The sequence below is a fragment of the Diadema setosum genome, chromosome 2 (assembly GCF_964275005.1).
Source record: "Diadema setosum chromosome 2, eeDiaSeto1, whole genome shotgun sequence".
In the NCBI taxonomy this organism is placed as follows: domain Eukaryota; kingdom Metazoa; phylum Echinodermata; class Echinoidea; order Diadematoida; family Diadematidae; genus Diadema; species Diadema setosum.
In genome coordinates, this window is record NC_092686.1 from 33,419,119 (window position 1) to 33,438,033 (window position 18,915).

Here is an 18,915-nt window from a genome sequence, read left to right on the forward strand (position 1 = left end):
GCTTCCAGGATACAAAATGAAACCATGGAAATTTCTCACTAATCTATATACATTGTATCAAACTTCAATTCGATGACAGCACAACTGAACATGACTTTACTTCAAAATGCACAAACAATGTGTGGCAGTTCTGATTGCATTCATCACTGAAGAATTTATTTCTCAGATAACAGAATGTCTCTCATAAAACTACAACAAATATAAAGCCTCTACTATTGTTTATGTTCTTATAAACAGTTGTACATAAGATAACACTTTAAAAAAAGACTCGATAAGCTGTTAAATTTGACTAAAACGATATTATTTCATAAAGGCATCACTTTGATCACAACATTAACAGTAAACTTGAATAACTGAGTAACTAACATTTCTATATATGTGCAGCAAGATACATATGTATTTGCAAACATGCACAGAAGCTAAAAATACATACAGTGTGTATATAAACAAAATGGGGGAAAATGGCTAGTGTGTACCTGTGATAGCCTGAAACATTACTCATCACAGTCACGCCTAAAACTCTTGAATGATTGTTGTACAGATACAAATATTTAGAGAATGTGTCTTTTTTTTTTTTAAATGGAGTATAGCTGTAAAAAATGAATTCATGTAAACACAGTGTGTCTGAATACTGTATGTACAAACTGAAACAGTCGTGCAACCTTTCCACAAGTACACGCGTAATAAAAACTAATGGGAAATGGCCACATAAAAGTCAAAATATTTCAGTTCCTCCTTATGGTTTGGCAAGAACAACTCCATCTTCGCACTCTAAATGCAACAAACTGCTTGCAAAAGCATTCTAGGTATTGCTTTCAAAGATAAAAGCTCCCATCAGCAAACACATTTCACACCACTTACTTTAATGGCAGCAATCATATAGTACTTGAAAAAAAAAATGGTGGCAGTTTGCATATCATTCTAGAACAGGGAGTTAAAATCTGCAGCCATGCTATGGAATTGATGCACTGCTGTTTCATGCATACATGTACATACATGTACTCTCAACGGGAAATGTTGCTGCCATCATGTTGCTGTCTGTGGCAGCCACCTGCTTGTTGTGACCACTGACCACTACAATGTCCATTTCAGAAGACCAAGTGTATTTGAAAGAGTCATCTACAGGAAAAGAAGACCGTTATTTCTGTCACTCATAGGTGGATATTTATTACAGACAAGTTCCAGACAACTCATATTTCCTATCTTTTTTTTAAAATTTGTCTTTAATGAACACTGAAACAAGCAGCAGATATCCAGCAAACCTCAAATAGAACAAATCTGTTTCTTTTAAAGGACAGGCAAGATCACATCGACTATTAAACACCAAGAAATGCATGTTAAAATCTGTGTATGATACAAACATAGGAAATCAATCTTGGCACAAAAAAAAAAAGAAGACACATTCTATAATGCTATCCTTGCACTACATAAAGTGAAAGACAACACACAAACACCCTTAGCTGCTTCTCTGGAATTTGGATCTATTGCATGAAATAAGACACAATTTGCTTTTTCTAAAATTTGTTTAATAGTCTCTATGTACATACTATACACAGATTTTTCTTTTCTGTAAAATTTAGTTAAAAAAGTACAACACACTTTAAACAATGTACCATAGTCGCACAAAACGCACTTTGTGAATAAAGGCTAGGTTATACACAGCTTGTAGATCTTGACTGGACTAAGGTACGGGTATACAGAATTGAGTTGGCTGGATAGCGTCCACTCACCTACATGTATCCATCTATTTACAACGTCCAATAATGCATACCTTTTTCCATCTTTATTCTGAGTATGTACATTATACATACTTTTGTACTTGAAAATACATAAAGGGTTTAGTTTTGACACATGTTTGCCTTGAGAACAGAAAACTAGACCCCTAACTGATTATACGGTTAGGGGTCTAGATGTATACATCATGTATACATGAAATAAAAAAAAAACCCACACAAATGAGAGTTTGGTTGAACATTGAGTCTTCTGTCCTTTTCAGCCAAAATGAAATGATTATCACTCTGCTGCAAAAGATTCACATCGTAGGTCAATTATCAGAAATGGGATGTCTTAAAATTCTGCCTAGAACTGCCATGAAACAGTAACAATTTCCTTTAATTCCAATCTCTTGAACAAAATCCACCTGGTGTATTTCAAATGCAACAGGATCCGAAAGAGACTTTGAGTAACATAACATTGAACATAGTCTGCATACATAAAAGCAGGAAGCAGTGAACATATTTTCGAGAGATGCCATCTGTAAACATGTGCTTATGATTTGAATGTTTGGGTTTTTATGAACATACATGTATGTGCAAATTTCCATGGTGATTAGCTCCTCTCTATTCAATATCTGAGAGGGATTTTTTTAGGACCTCAATGACATTCATATGGAACCTATATAATGGCACTGGAAATGAACTATGATTTCCACAAGAAAAGCTTCCGATGTTAATCTATTTTTTTTTTAAGTTGTCATTGCAAAATACCTACTATTCATTTTAAGCTTTTGCCTTGGTAGTCAGTAGTGAATAGATACTAGATGCACAATTATGGCTAAAATTTATTCTTTTTCATATTTCTCTCTCTTTCTTTCCAATGAATACAAGCGGGAATGTACTGAAACATTTTCAATGCCGAATCTTATCTACCTCTTTTTCTCTTTTGAGAGAAAGGGTCATGACTTTGAGCTGCAACGAATCTCTTGTCACAGAAACCCTAACATACAATGTGGCTTGATGAAGGGGGCATCTCTCTATGGAAAGTACTTTTTAAAACAAACCATCTTCAAACAAGATCATCTTCAAAGTGGCAAACTTCCATTATTATCAAGTAATCACCATGTAGATATTTGATATTTGGAACATGACAGCTTGCCTTCAAACCTCTGTTCGGTTGAATTGTCAAATGCAATGTAAAAAAATTCACATCTTTTTACTCCCACGTGAATTCGTTCCTAACATTCAATGCAGCATTGCATCAAATCAGCAGCACATATTTCAGGTAGGGAAATTCTGTGAAATTTCCAAAAATCAAATTTGTCTGCTCGTGGACTAGTCTATCCTCTCAAAATAGCTTCCCGCACCATTCAATTCGGATCTCTAAAGAACAGTTTCAATTTCTTGCACATGGCAACAAATAAATCTGATGGCCCTTACGTACAAACATTTCACACTGGCACATGCATGGCCTGTATACCACCATGCACTGATCACACAAAACTATGTTGCCAGTTTAACTTCCTTCATTTTCACTCTTTGGTATGATCAAATTGACCTGTAATGATTAAAAAAAAATTGTTAAGATCAGTATCATTAAATGCATCGACGTTGATGATGAAGCGAAGTCTTCTTGGAATTCTATACCAATTCAATCTGCCAGTGGAAAAAAACAACCCAAACATCCAGTATTCTAGGCACATGAAAACTGCAAATTTTTTCCCCAAAAAACATATGTATCAGATGGGTCAAGATAAACACACATCGAAAGATGTAGATGGAGATGGAGTCCTACCCATGTTCACAGAGAATACAGAAGGCTATGAACACTCGATGAAGAATGCCAACACCCCAAGAGACAAAGAGACCACAAGTCAAGTCAAGGTGAAGTCCTGAATCCTGAAGAAAACCAGCAACAGGTGGATTCAGTGACCGGGGCGGGGCAGGGCGGGGACGGGCGGAGCCCCATGCCTCACCAGAACTTGAAGAGGCACAGGTACCTCATCCGGTTTTGACTCTCCTTGTAGATCAGGTACTCGCTCTGGTAGAAGCGGGAGGAGGAATACTTGCTCTGTCGCACAGGCTTGCCCTGTGGCACGGCCACCTTGTTGCCATCAATTACCAACTTCTCGTCCTTCGAGGGATCTATACAGGTGAACAAGAAATGAAGAGGAGCTTTAATATACAGCAGCAACAGACTCAGCTGTTGTGGTTAATGTACTGGTTCCATGTCATTTGCTCGTGCGACAATTGCTCCCATGAAATATCTGCATGCTAAGCCAAACATAGATTCTACCCACAAACATAACCCTGATCCTAATCCTAATCCTCACATCAAACTGAACCTAAAACCCTGTAACAACCCTAACACTAACCCTAAGTCCTTGAAAAAAAAAGAACAGAGCACTTGTCGCAGGAGAAAATGTCGTGTCACAAAATGTATTATTTCACCAAATACAGTGAAACCCCGTTATAACGAGTTCGGTTATAACGAGGAACCGCTTATAACGAGGTGATCGCGTCGGTCCCGTTTTCCTTTGCGTGTAAACCTATGGCAGAACGAATCGGTTATAACGAGTTCGGTTATAACGAGATTCCGGTTATAACGAGGACAATTTCGGTACATCATGATAAAGAAAAACATAAGCAATTTGATCGGATATAACGAGGTTCCATTTCTTGACTAAATTGCCGCTTTAAAACACGCGACAAACGAAGCACTGAAAACCGAATTCACGCTATCCACGTCTTTTTCCGTTTTGCAGAGAACCGTTCCTTCCATGTTTTCTTCTAAATCACGCGATAAGACACAGGAATGCCTTCCGATGTTCCTACTAAATCATTAGACATACCGGTAATCATTCGATTTTCTTTTCCGCGAGATACGCGTGCGTGATATTAGGGCAGACCACAACGCAACGAGAAAAATAAGATAACGCATTCAAAAACTTTTCATGTAGCGACACTTGTGGCCAAAAATTTGCTGCTTAGCAAATATGAGTGTGGATGATTAAAGCCGAAATAATTAATGAAATCATCGCGATCCCGTCGGGTGACAGTAGCGTAAAAATAGTTGAATAACGCATGTTAACCTACTTCATTGGTGATCAGAAAAAGAAACAAACGCATTTATTATTTTGAATAGATTTGGATTTGTTCATTATCATTTAACAAATGATAATTTAAATATGAGTGTGTATGATTAAACCCGAAATAATTAATGAAATCATCGCGATCTCGCCGGGTGACAGTAGCGTAAAAATAGTTGAATAATGCATGTTAGCCTACTTAATCGGTGTTCAGAAAAAGAAGCAAACGCATTTATTAATTTGAATAGACCTGGATTTGTTCATTATCATTTAACAATTGATTATTCAAATAAGAGTGTGTATGATTAAAGCCGAAATAATTAATGAAATCATCGCGATTTCGCCGGGTGACAGTAGCGTAAAAATAGTTGAATAACGCATGTTAGCCTACTTAATCGGTGTTCGGAAAAAGAAACAAACGCATCTAACAGTTCAAGGATGTACAAAACGTGAAGAGATTTTCGAAAGAAAATAAAGAACGCATTTTTAATCCCGTCGGACGCAACGATCATACATTTTATAAAATTACAGCCGAAATGATTCATGAAATTGTCGAATTCCCGCTGGGCTCCAACAGCGTAAAATACCTCTCAAGTTAACGGTAAACAACGCATTAATGTTACTCTGAAATTATCGCGATCTCGCCAGGTGACAGTAGCGTACAAAATAGTTGAATAACGCATGTTAACCTAAATCAGAAAAAGAAACAAACGTATTAGTTTGAATAGATCTGGGTTTGTTCATTATCACAATTTTAACACTGTATTTCACAATGAAGATTTTTCTTTCTTTCAGAATGGTCTATGAGGTACATATTTGCGTAAAAAGGATCACAACGTAACCTTCCACATTCAATCCTGTCTCATATTTTTCAAGAACGGATGTAGAAAACGCGAAGAGATTTTCGGAAGAAAATAAAGAACGCATTTTTAATCCCTTCGAGCGCAACGATCATATTGTACAAGATTACAGCCGAAATGATTCATGAAATCATCGCATTCCCGCTGGGCACCAACAGCGTAAAAATACCTCGCAAGTTATGGTAAACAACGCCTGTATTTTACTCTATTTGCGCTGGTGTTAGGAAAAATTAACAAACAAGAATTACAATACAGAATTATCTCATTTCAACCCCTACTTTTTTGTCTAATTCACAAATAATTTCCCTTTTATTATCTCAATAATAATGATCCATAATTGTGTAATAACAACGCAAAGGATGTTCCAAGTTTCATTGATGGGTATTCCGATGTCGTGCTTATGTTTTTCTTTGTTTTTGATGCGTACGGTTATAACGAGGTACCGGTTATAACGAGGTAATATCGCCGGTCCCACGGACCTCGTTATAACGGGGTTTCACTGTATTTAGTAACAGTTACTAGCAGTAGCAGCAGCAAGTAGTCCTAGTTTCAGTATGTAGTAGCAGTATCAGTGGTGCCTGTCATATTGTAAGTGTAGAAAGAAGTACAGGTGAATCCTGTTATAACACAGTCCTCAGGACTAGCAATTTTCTTTCATTATATCTGAATTTTTACTTTGTTGTAACACAAACTTTTGAGGAAGTGCACTGTATGAGGATCAGAAACTTGAGGTATTCTTGTAATTGTAATCAAAGTTATAACAGCAGGCATTATGGTACTTGCAAAAGTAACAATTTTTGTAGAATTCATAAGTAATGGTGGAAGCAGCCTATCAAAAGTAGCAGTAGTTGTAATAGTAACAAAAGTAGCAGTAGTCGTAATAGACTGTAAAACCATAAATGTTCGCATGCCATTTTAATTTTGTGAATTTCGCGAGAGCCAAGATTCACAAAATCACACACGTAAATTCTTGTCCACACTACACAAATTGAAAGCCAGCGGCAATTTGCAGAAATTTAATGCCCCCCAAAAGGCCGTCGGCTCCAACTCGCACAAATTTTATGCCAAGAAAATATCTTGCTCTACAGAAGTAGCAGTAGTGGTAGCTGCAGTACCACCAGCAGTGGTAGCAGTAAAAGTAGTAGTAGCAGCTATACAGCTAGTTCTGCTCACTCTTTATGAGAGGGCTTGATTTCTGTTGTTTCAAAAATATATGGAGCAAGGCATGTCATAACTTAAGACATTCTGGAGTGAGATAATGCATTACGTTCAAATCCCACCCATAATGATCTCAGTGGGGGATTTATTGAATTTTATAAGTTTTGGTTTGATCACTTAGTTGTATGATTACTTCTTTGGGTCCCCTTAACCAGATTCGTGCAGAATCATTATCTTCACAGTGGCAATTGAACCTCAAACACATTGCAGTATGACAGCACCTTCATTAAACTTGCTGGTTTAATGAAAACGGGGTGCAAAGTCCACTGCCTGTACACAGACTTAATGACTTTCTTGCTATCACTTCACTGTTTCTCTACTAGTGTTGTGATTTTAGTTTGTTTCATTCTCCCTTGCCTTTCGCTCCATTTAAATACACATCTTTTTGTTTTGTTTTTTGTTTTGTTGTGCTGTGTTGATATTCTTACATGAGCTAAAAAGTTGAGCAAATCATGACAACTTCAGATTCAGTACATACCTGGCTCTTGCTGCCCTTTGGCGATGACGCAGTCGCTGCCCTTCGGGGCCTGGGTCAAGGAGGAGTCATTGGCCTGAATGTAATGTTCCCTCCCGAGGGCCACCTCATTCAGGAACATCACCGTCTTCCCATCGTTGGTGGAGCCGGCTGTCATAGCATATAGAGTAAAGCAGGGTGAGGATGGCCTCATCTAAGCGCTACTCACTACAAAATGCTGCATACATGGACTCAAGGCATGATGTGACATGCGCCCTCTATAGTTCAGTAACTATTCTTCATTCCTATTCTCCTCATTACCCACTGGGTTACACTGGGCCAAAAAGTTCTACTTGGGAGTTTGAATCATTTTGTTAATTGTCTACTGACCCAAAGGCAGGATGGTAAAAACCACTGTTCCCTTACTTCTAATTAAAGCAAATGGTTAATAGACTTCACAAAAAACAACAACAACAACAACACATGCATTACCAGCACAACTTTTTATGACAACCCAAGCAGAAGACTGGTGCAATATTAATGTCTAAAATTCATTTTGGAGAACTTTGCAAGCAGATAAATCATGACAAATAGACAAAACTCCTTCTGCTTTACAATTGCCATGCTTTCCTAGTGTTTTGCCAAAATAGTGATGAGATTGGTCTATCATAGCAGTTGAATTAATATTGTTAAAAAGGCCATTAAGATTCTAGATGTTGCTTTGTCCCAACACTGTAAAATGGGATCTAAACTGAAAGTTATTTGTGTGTTTTTTCTTCTAGATATGGCACTTAACTGCCTCACTGAACCAACCATGATGTGAAATAGGTGGACATTTGTACAGAGACACTGTCAAAGTAACAAAACACTAACACAGCTGAAACACATAACACTTGAAATACCATAGTGTTCAATGCGTAGTACTGATTATAATCCTTTACAGCAAAGAACGGACTACAACGCGTGACTGGAACTTAGAAGAAAAATTGTTTGGTCACAAAAATTAATGTCATGGAAAAGGGTCCCCTTTGACAGCCTTCCAGGAAAACTTCAACCTCAACTGATGAAAACACTTACTGTAGCCATGTGACTTGGCGTGCTCAGATGCAAAGTAGATACCACGTCCCACACGTCCTCCAGAGTGAGGCATGATGCGAAGCCCCGTTTTCAAAATGGCCGCCACAACAGCCACGTTGGTGCCGTGCCACAGCAGGCGCCTGTTGGTGATATCCTTGTGAGCTGAAAACCTGTCCCCCTGGAAAAAAACAAACAAAGATAAAGCACATCATTACTGAAACATTTCATTTCCAAAATCATTTATACAATGTCATGCCATGAGATGCAAGTCTCAAACTTGCTTGTCTCAAAGACCCAGTCGCAAGGGGATACCATGGAGTGGGAAGGCTGGACTGGCTTGGATATATTAAAGAATCCCCAAAACGAATTGTGTACAGTTTATAACAGATCTCTCTGTCAGTACACTCACAGCCAAAGAATTTTTACTTTAGTTGACCATTATCGATGAGCATACACTTCGATGCACATATTCATCGACCAGTGCTGTAGATACATGTTTTCTTTAATGTACCCCATTGCAGTGGGCAGTGAAAGAATTAGACCACCCACGAATCTTCATGTTATAAGGTCTTTAAGAAATTAGATATCCTCTTGAAAATTGTGCCTCTGCAGTTCTGCTATGAAGCTATGAAAATGGCGCACTTTTTGCCATTTATTATCATAAATACTCAAGGATCTTGTGCATATATTCAGCTGTCAGAATTACTTTCACATAGAGTAATGTATTGGTAATTCAATTTCAAAATCGTCATTGATTGTGAAATGCATCTAAATTAGTTTCCAAAACCCTTCAAGACACTGACCACGAACCTAACAAATTTCTTCTTAGTTCAATGATGAGCCACTGTGTCACTTTGTGACTAAAACTCACCTCATCTTCTCTGTCCATTTTCCAGACGTGGAGGAGTTGCTTAGCAACAGCTGGACTCCCAGTGTTGGAAATGTATGTCTTGATGAGCTAGATGGGAAAATAGGAAGACAGATTGGTTTGAAAGCATGCAAAGGTTTGTAATCTTACACTACACGTAACTTTGGAAGAATCAACCAGGGCACCATTTCATGAAAGTTGTAAGCCCTGACAAGTTGTCAGTCTGACAATTACCATAGTAACAGTCAGTGACCAGAGCTTCTCAGCAAATCAAAACTAAGGATTTTACTGAAATTGTCAGAGATTGATGACTTGTCAGGGCTGACACCTTTCATGAAACAGGGCACAGGACTAAAATATGTGTTTGGCCTCCTTAAATGATTCTACATCCGGTGTGAAGACCTAAAATACGACACACTGCATACAGATATTGCCTTTTCTTCCAGACTGATCCAATGATTTGCACTGCCCATTAGCACCCTTATTGCACACATCTTCACCTATTACAAGGGAATCGTGTTATATAATGAGGACATAAAGGCCATAACAATTACTTTGGTATATCAAATTTCTCACTATGCATATTGAGGTACAAAAACAAAGAAATACAAAGAGTTAGGGCCTGCAAAATCAACTTGTTATAAAAGGGTTTTGTTATATCCAACCTCTTTAAAATGAGGCTCCATTGTAATACCTTAAACTCGCGTGAGGATTCATCCAGCAGCTCCAAGGTGCACTTGAGAAGACCGTACTTGACGTCGAGTGGATTTGGGACTGCATCCCCGGCAGCCTCCTAGAAGGCACAGAATAATAAGTGACACAAATTATGAGTACCGGTAATCGAAAACACCATTGAGGTTCGGAGTCACAAAGAAAGTCTGAAAAGTCACGATTTGCACATGTGTATTAACACATTTTATTACCCCTACACAAAAGCAAACAAACAAAGCACAAGAAAATCAGAAGCAGATATGAATTTCGACAACAAACTGGCATTACTAATTTCATGTGTCCAACTTGCTTTGCTCATACATGTAAAATAAACATTTATGAGAAACATATCAGGTATCTGTTTGCGTGTTTAGAATTATATTAAATCGCTCATTTGGTGTTGCTATTTGGCTGTACGAATATAATAACAATGTAAAGAAGTTGTTACATATATGGGAAACACAGAGCACAACCTTGATTGACATCTTAATGCTACAAAAGGATTGATACAGTGGTACTTTAATGAAAAAGAAATTTATTATGAGTGACTGAGAACACAAGGAAAGAATACAAGTCGACTCAATGTCACACTGACAAAGTCTCACCACTTTTTCTTTCGCTTTCTTCTCCTTCTGCATCGTCAGAGTCAGCTCAATGTCGCCGAGAACCTGTGTTGAGAGAAGAAATTTACAAAAAAAAATCAGAATAAGGTAATTTGTGATATGAAAGATGTAATCAAAATTTTTTCACGTCATCAAACTCTCTCACAAACTGACACACAGTGAATCACTCAACAATGTACTATCAACATCTTGAAAATGCAAAGTAAAATCTGCTGGCAACACAGATGCCTCACTCTTGGTGTGACCACACGTGAGCCCTGCACTGGTCGTAGTGACTGTGCATCGCAATCAGTATATTGGGTTCTTTTGTATTCATAAGTGCAAGCTGCAGTAAAATGTGCCACATCAGGTATGCAGCACATGAGAGGTAAAATTCTTTATCTCCTCAGGTAATTTTCACAGTCACTGTGATAGATAAATACACAATATTCTTAATGATGATCTATTAGCAAGCAATCCTGCATTTTATTGCTTCCAATGATAAAATAGTCATACTTACTAATTAAGAGCATTCAGTTGCACTTTCTTTCCTTTGAAAAAGAAGTCTCTATTTTTGTAAAGCCTTTGAAACCCAATTTGGTAAAACTTGTGCTGCATAAGTTGCCATTGATCTGTGCAATCAGCGTATTCTTGGTTAAAGACTCAACAGCGCGCCAACCACATGATAGCCACTATACTTTTGCTCAGCACAAAGGCTTAAAAAAAAAATATTATTTTCTTTTATTATGTTTTTTTGTGAATGTGATTTGTGGGTCTGGCTACGCCTCCTCACCAGCAGCATGTCCTTCTTGGCCTGGATCTTCTCGGCATCATCGATGACAGGGGGCACCTTGCGTCCGAAGGAGTGGGGGATGATGGTGTAGAACTTGGAGGAGAGCTGGCTCAGCTGGGCCTTGCTCGTCTTGCCCTGGACCGCCTTCTCGATCTCCTCCAGCGCCTCGAAGCCCTTGGCAATCTGCGCCTTGCTCAGCTTACCCAGGGGCATCTTTTTCACATCTACAGACGAGGGCAGTAAACAGCAAATGGGATAGTGAATCGATCTATGGGCACTACACACCGCAATTCAAGTCCCCCTTAACATCTATCAAACAGCGTAAAATGGAAAAAGCAATTGTGGTCCCTGAAGTACCCAAGGTACAGATTTACATTGTTTTCAGTTTGAGCTGCCAAATCTGAGCAGCATGGTTCTACATGCTCCAAGTGTGTATGCTGGTGGGTAGAAATGAAGCTTTAAAGAAAACTAAGCTAAAAAAGAAAATTGTGTTGAATTACCTTACTAATTTTTTCTTGTTTACTGTAGTGCTAACTACACATGTGTAATTTGTCATTCAGATTTTTTTTTTCAATTTCTTTCAAATATAACTGTCTTATTGATGGATTTTAAGCCTCAACTGTGGATGTTGTCTTCAATTTCCTGCCTAACATGAATTTGATGAAATGAAAAAAAAAAAGGAAATAGAGCAATAGTAGATAATCTACAAGAATTCAAAGAAAATGTCCAGAAAGGTGAAGGAGCAATGTGCAGTAAATACAGTTAGTACCTTCTTACCAATTTCAAACTTGGTCATCTGTTCCTTGAACATGTCTTCATTGAAGATAAGCTTCACCAGCTCCTGAGTGGGTTTCTCCAGGTTGGAGGGGAGGACTTTCTTTTCACTGTCATCATCCAGGTTTGCCAGCTTTGTGACGAGGAAAGATGATGGAGGAGAGAGATGCACAACACTGGAATCATCACACATCTAAATTGAAATCTAAGGCAACCTATCAGTGCTACAAAACTTATGCAGGAGTTAGGCTGGGACTTGCTTTCGATTCGAAGGAAAGCTTCGAGGGTCAGTATGTTGCACAAGGCCTTGGGGGGCACTTGGCCCTGCTGGTGTCAGGCTACCTGCGTCCAGCTACACGAGCCAGCAACCAGATGCACTTCAGGAAACTCTTTCATCCAGTACTCCACCCGTACCATAACACTCCTATATTCCACATACCATCAAGGACTGGAACTCATTACTATCGGACATTCAGAGCACAGTCAACAACGACACTTTTAAACTTCAAGCAACTAAATTTTTCCGTAACCAAGACTCAAGCTACAAGGACTAACAGAGCAATATTGCGCATTCCCCCTTCCTCCTCGTTTGGTTATAGAAGAAGAAGAAGAAGGTCTTTGGGCATCTATGCACTAATCTGGGAGTTGACTTGTAAGATTTCAATACCAGATAGCTACTTCTACTCATACTTGCACTGATCAAATAATGTGGTTGTTTGGTTATGTGGATTGCACAGATTGGACAGGAGATTTGATAGGAGAGTTATCAATTTCACTGCACAAGTTGAAGGGATAATGAAAGGATTTTGATCTCATCAAAATAATACCCTATAAGTATAGATTAAGACTTATACTGCTTTGTTCACCAATCAGCAAACACCCTGGAGTGCTTTCATTGCTGAACAGCACAGACTTCTCGAAACTATTTGTCATTGAATTTAGACCTCCCCATCCCCCTAATCCAATAGCCTTCCTGTTGGAATGAGACACACTGTTACATCTGAGTGGACTGGCTTATTTGGCAATCAGGGCAAGTTTGGAGACAATTACTGAATGCCGATGAAAAAGTTTGCCAAGTTAAGTTAAGTGCTCGGGCATATACAGGATTAATCCATAGGAGTAACATTCTGAAAGTGTATCCATTGAGTCACTGGTTAGAGTAAGACTGTCACAAATAACTATGGTTATCTGAAGGAAAGCAACATTGATTTCTTACACAGTATATCATTTTCTTGGGCAGGCACACAATGAATAAAAAATGTTTGGGGTAACCTCAAACAAACTCTGAACAGCCCTGGATCACTGCCTACCTTTTCGGATGTCTCCTGGAGCTCCTCTGCATCAGCCTCCTCCACCTCAATCAGAGTGTACTTGCCCGGGTGAGGCTGGAAGTTTTCTCTGTCGTCCCACTTGTTCTTGGTCTTGTCGCTGAACTTCTTGCTGAAGGCTTTCTTGGCGGCCTCCAGGTCTGAGCCACAGGAGTTGAGAGCATTTTGCCCAGGTTCACCCTGTGGAGTTGAATTTAATCTTATTATTTTTTACTTTTCAATGACACAAATCTAGCTACTGACCAAGTGATTTTGATGATTACTCTTACTGTATGATTACAAAACATTCTATTCAATTACTAATGCAAAAAAAAAAAAGAACATATTTCTGGAATCTCATTTTTGGCTCATGAAATGCCATCTTTCCTCTGTACAGTCCTTTCACAATAGGCTAAATACCAAACTATCCATCATTAGACCTACACAAATAGACCTGTATTAAATGAACATTAGGGAGGTTCAATGTTAATTTCAAGGTATGCATCATAGGTCTTTCCTTCATTGTTTCACTCTCTCTCTGCTTTACTCTCTTTTTTTTTTCACTGAATGTGACTCTGTCGAGGAGACCTTGGGAGAGCTACATACACTGCTTACTACGGCCAGCGCATACGTACACATCACATGCGAACAAATTTCAAATCCATGAACGGATAAGATGTTTGTGTGCGCATGCGCTGGCCGTCAATTCAGTGTAGCTCTCCCAAGGTCCTCTCGACCGAGTCACATTCAGTCATCAATTCGAACAGAAAGGGACTATTGGCAGAACCAAACGTTGTTCGAAGCCTGTTTTCAAGACTTCAACTTAATTGGTAAGTCTTCAAATTGAAGAATTTTTTGGATTTTAAAAGTTGATATTTACCCGCGATACTAAATCTGTCATGATCCTGTAAGCTACAATGCGAAGCCCCATTTAGCTATGCGTATGGGGCTGCTGGTCGCAGTTAGCTACTCAGTATGTGTATGGGGCTGCACGCTGCTTGTCGCAGTTACCATGCAATAATGGTTTCGTACAATACGTGTACTACCTCGCCGCCGTACGGCAGCGGCTCTGGTACGAAACCATTATTGCATGATTACTAAGACATGAGAGCACTTTGGGGCGAGCAAGTCTCACAGTGTTAGTTATATGAAAGGTACTTTAACCCGAAACACAAACTAAGACAAGGAAATTCAGGGAAACTTTTGAGGTAATACCAAAACTTTATATTATCTTTAAGGGGGTCAAGAGGCCAATCACATTTTTTGTGATGAACATAATTTTATTTAAAAAGAAAATGTCCTTGTACAGGATGAAAGCATCACCAAATGAGGTTTATTCCAAGTTTCCTGTAACCTCATGCTCAAAGTGACTTTATCTAAACCTTTCCATTGACAAACAGTACTAGTACATGTACACCATTACATTCACCTGGTGCCCTGTACTGTCTTTAAGAATAACTGAAAAACAAAAGTGCTCTCATGTCACAGAGACAAGCTGATATTGAGAAAGGATAGCTTCTTAGTGCCCACTCTTTCCTGTAAACATACCACTCTGCCCCATCTTGTCCACACATGGTAATTGTTCCATCCTGCCTGGAGAAGTTGGATGATGTAATACTTGTTGTTATTCTGTCCAATGTTGGTCTGGTTGAGCATACAGTCGTAATCTTGGTACACCTACACATACAAAAATGTGAACATCAACAGGAAATCACTAGAAATAACAAAAAGAAAATTGTATATATTCTAGAGATCATTCAAATGTAGATTTCCAACTTGTACATCTTTTTCTCTCTCTTTTTTTTTTTTTTGGGGGGGGGGGGGGTGGGTCTCATTTACTCACATGTGTCTTTCACAAGCACAGTGCTCTTGTGAAGTACAATTTTCAGAAGGATGCAAAACTGCATCAAACATGAACAAATTTTGCCCATATGTTAATTCATGTATATCAAACATAAGGAGGAGATTGTCTTTTAATGAAATGTTTACTCCTTTACAGCATTCAGTGGCCTGCTCAAAAGGAAAAGTACAATGTACCTACGTACTCAACATTCAGGGACCTGTTCAACAGCAGCCAGTTATAATTGATTAATACCTTCATGCCTTCCTGTGGTTAATACCACTCGGGGATTGCAACCTTTGCAACACCAGGAGGCTAACTCAATCTACTTTATTGATTCTATGGTTGAGGAACTATCTCTCTGTTCAGGACTGCACTGGGAATAATAGACCCAGAAAGAAGCCTTACTACTGAATACTAGTCACTCTTATTTAGCTTGCCACACTGGACTGGGAATACAGGTATTATTCCCGCTCCTTTCCTCATGATGCATTTTCAGTCCTTGCCTGCTTTTACTTCCTCCTTGGACCGAGTCCAGATCTTAATATGGTAATGGTCAATGGCATACAGGATGTAGGTCCACAGAGGATAAAATCTTTGATTACAGACCACACACACCAGCCATTTTTTTTCTTCCTTTTTTTTTCCAAACAAAAACTACACTGTCAGTTGAGATAAACCAGTACCAGAATAACTGTTACTAAACAAGCATGTATGGATTTAACACCCTTCTTGCTCTGGATTGCCAATACTTAGTCCATGCCATGGGAATTATTGATGTTGTATAGAAGATAGTAGCTTGTTATCATTGACTATAACAGAACACAAACTTGTGTGCAACCAATGAGCTAGAAAGGCTATGGCTTTTTTTATTTTTATTTATTTATTATTTTTTTTTTTTTTTTTACTTCTTGTTGCAGTTGTAATATGACCACATTTTTTGCTAAAGCACATTGTATGTGCAGACTTCAATATGACGCCCATATATATTTTGAGTTTCTGGTATGCTATTCGTCTTTTTTCTTTTAACAAGCAAGTATTTTTGATAACATACATACACTGTACTTTTCACAATGAAAGTACCATGTGAATGACACAAACACATGCTGTAGGCCTCAAACACCTATGGCAACATAAACAGTAACTAATAACAATGTTATCTTGTAAGGTATAACAAGGTTGTGTAATTTTACATGCACGAGACATAACAATCATGAAGGGATATCCTCAAGCAAAATAACAACAGTCGAATAAAGCGAAGGGAATGATGTGATATGATGTTTTTCATTAATATTTATTGTTTTCTTACCTGGGCACCAGACACATGGCAATGACTGTCTACTGTACAGACTTTGTGCTTTCCTTTGTCTGCAGCCTTCAGTTTCTCTACGGCTGCCTTCAGCCCCCCATCGTCGGGAGTGTCCTGCTTGCCCTTCTTTGCTTTCCCAGCAGCAGCTTTGGTGGATGCACCTCGCTTCTTGGGTGGCATTATGATGATGACGATGGCAACGCACAATTAAGATACCACGGCTGATGGAGTCTCCAAACTTGGACACGCTCTGGGAGCTTGCTTCTGAATAGGTACAGTTTAGACTGCCTGCAAAGGAAAAACAAATAGCCTACAGGTATGGAAAGATAGACAGTCTTTCGTCCTGGCTATACTTGGTAGTATAGCAGGGTGTAGTATATAGTAATAATGTGGTCTGAAATCTTCAGACTGTGTCTTAAAGGGCCGAGGGTAACTAGATATGCATAGCCTATGCCCCGCTCTAGCTGTACAGAAGTCAATCGATGCTGTACACGGTGTCTGGTCAGGCTGGGCCAGGGGATGAGAAGGACGTGAGGAGAAAGATTCATCAGCCGAATATCTCCAAAGACACATTTGTAGCGACTACTACTGCTAGGCTACCAAAACTTTGAGACAAGGTGGAATATGTGATCTAAATCTTATCCCCATATGGGGTTCTAGATAAAAACAGCCCTAGCTCATACAGCTGCTCACAAATGGAGGTCCTGCATTTCTAGTGGTTGAACAAAATTCATCTCACCTTAATGCTAAGTTGTTTTCCTTGCATGTAAAGACATAAAGGCCCGAATTCACAAAGGTGGTTTAAACTTAGACCATGGTACAAATTTAGACCATGGTCTAAAATATAAAGCATTAGATAGGCGTACCAATACATGCACGCATCAATGCACTTTTTTTTTACTGGATGCCTGTTAGCGTACGCAATCTGTCAATCATGTCTACGCAGAAAAAATATATATACAGAGACTCCAACTCTCCCGTTTTCGACGGGAGATCTCCCGCCGAAAACCCATTTTTGCAAAATCTCCCGTTCTCCCGCTTGAGAGTTAATTTCTCCCGCCCTGGCTCTGTGTCTTCCGTTGGAAAGGATTTCTTACTTATTGCTATCGTATGTTGAAAAAATAAACCTTAGATAGCACCAGAGAGCATCTAGAACCCTAGGAACTTCGCGCTTCACACACGTCAACTTGGAGTCTCCCGTTTGCCAGGGGTTTCGGGCGGGAGAATCTCCAGATCAGAAGGTGCTTGGGGTTGGAGTCTCTGTATATAAACCATGGTTTAAATTTAGACCACCTTCGTGAATTCAGGCCATAGTGTGTAGCCTGTAGAAATTTCTTCAACTGGTGCACTGGTAGGCCTACTATGGACTATTACACAAGCCTTATAATTTGTTGATTAAATTCTCAAGAAAAGGAGGGGAGAGTCAGAGCTCCAGTGTGCAATGGGTGGGCTTCCCTTCACCCAGGGCAAACATTATTTCACATTCACATTTTCGTATTAAAATCTCTCAGCTCACACAAAAACAACGGCGTTGTCAACACAACGGCATCCTCACTAGGCCAGGAATGACTCTTAATCTTAATGTTTATCTTCTGTAGTTTCACAACTAGGCCTAACTAGTTACTGTAGACACCAGCTTACCGATTAAATACCAATTAATGACTGGCCGATCTGAGAGTTAAAGAGAGTAAAAATGTGTGACCACTGCACTGACAGAATCGTGATAATTTCTTCGTGATGACTGATGCCCTCGCCAGACGAGAACACGTACAGACACAGTTAACAAAACGGCAGACTGCCTGTCAGCTGTCAACGTCGTCATCGAACAGAATAGAAATCAAGTCATTTTGTTCTCGAAGTAAAACGCTACACACAAGAGATTTTAGTTTAAATCAAACTCTAGGGTTCTAGTTTTAAACTTACCTGGATCAAACCGCAACAAGTCCAGCTCAGCCAGCCTGGGCAACGTGCAGCAGATATATTACTCACAACTGCAGTGGTTCATGTGAGTACCGGTAGGCCTACTGTTGACTTTTATACCATAGGCCCCTCCGTAGCCAATACACGCGAGGCACGTAAAATGTCAGCTCTAACCTTTGGACCTACATGTTCGAACAAGCAGCTCGCCGTCTCCTCTCGGCTTTACACGATCAATGCGAGAGGCATGGACGAGCTGGCGAGCAAGCGAGCACATGCAATTCGGAGCAGTGACGTCAGTGTAAACAAGGTGAAAACCATAGACTTCACACAACTCCTTCTTTCAAAAATCGAGGCGAGTAGGATGCCGTATTTAGACTC

General features: G+C 39.3%; 1 protein-coding gene across 1 annotated transcript; it reads right to left on the reverse strand.

Moving 5' to 3' along the window:
• Window positions 1-128: 128 nt before the first annotated feature.
• LOC140246272 (protein mono-ADP-ribosyltransferase PARP3-like) lies at window positions 129-18,663 on the reverse strand. Its single transcript, XM_072325737.1, has 12 exons — window positions 18,541-18,663; window positions 16,618-16,905; window positions 15,017-15,145; window positions 13,472-13,669; window positions 12,165-12,294; window positions 11,388-11,611; window positions 10,598-10,660; window positions 9,976-10,074; window positions 9,285-9,371; window positions 8,414-8,591; window positions 7,361-7,507; window positions 129-3,860 (listed from the first exon to the last, which is right to left on the reverse strand). The coding sequence occupies exons 2-12, from the start codon at window positions 16,795-16,797 to the stop codon at window positions 3,688-3,690; spliced, it is 1,608 nt and encodes a 535-aa protein (XP_072181838.1). The 5' UTR covers window positions 16,798-16,905; window positions 18,541-18,663; the 3' UTR covers window positions 129-3,687.
• Window positions 18,664-18,915: the final 252 nt, after the last annotated feature.

Excerpts from the sequence above, each read along its gene's own strand:
- LOC140246272 (XM_072325737.1), bottom strand. The coding sequence starts at position 16,797 with ATGCCACCCAAGAAGCGAGGTGCATCCACCAAAGCTGCTGCTGGGAAA. Across the intron at positions 12,295-13,471 it reads TCCAGGAGACATCCGAAAAG|CTGGCAAACCTGGATGATGA; the intron begins GTAGGCAGTGAT and ends CTCGTCACAAAG. Across the intron at positions 8,592-9,284 it reads AAATGGACAGAGAAGATGAG|GGGGACAGGTTTTCAGCTCA; the intron begins GTGAGTTTTAGT and ends GTTTTTTTCCAG.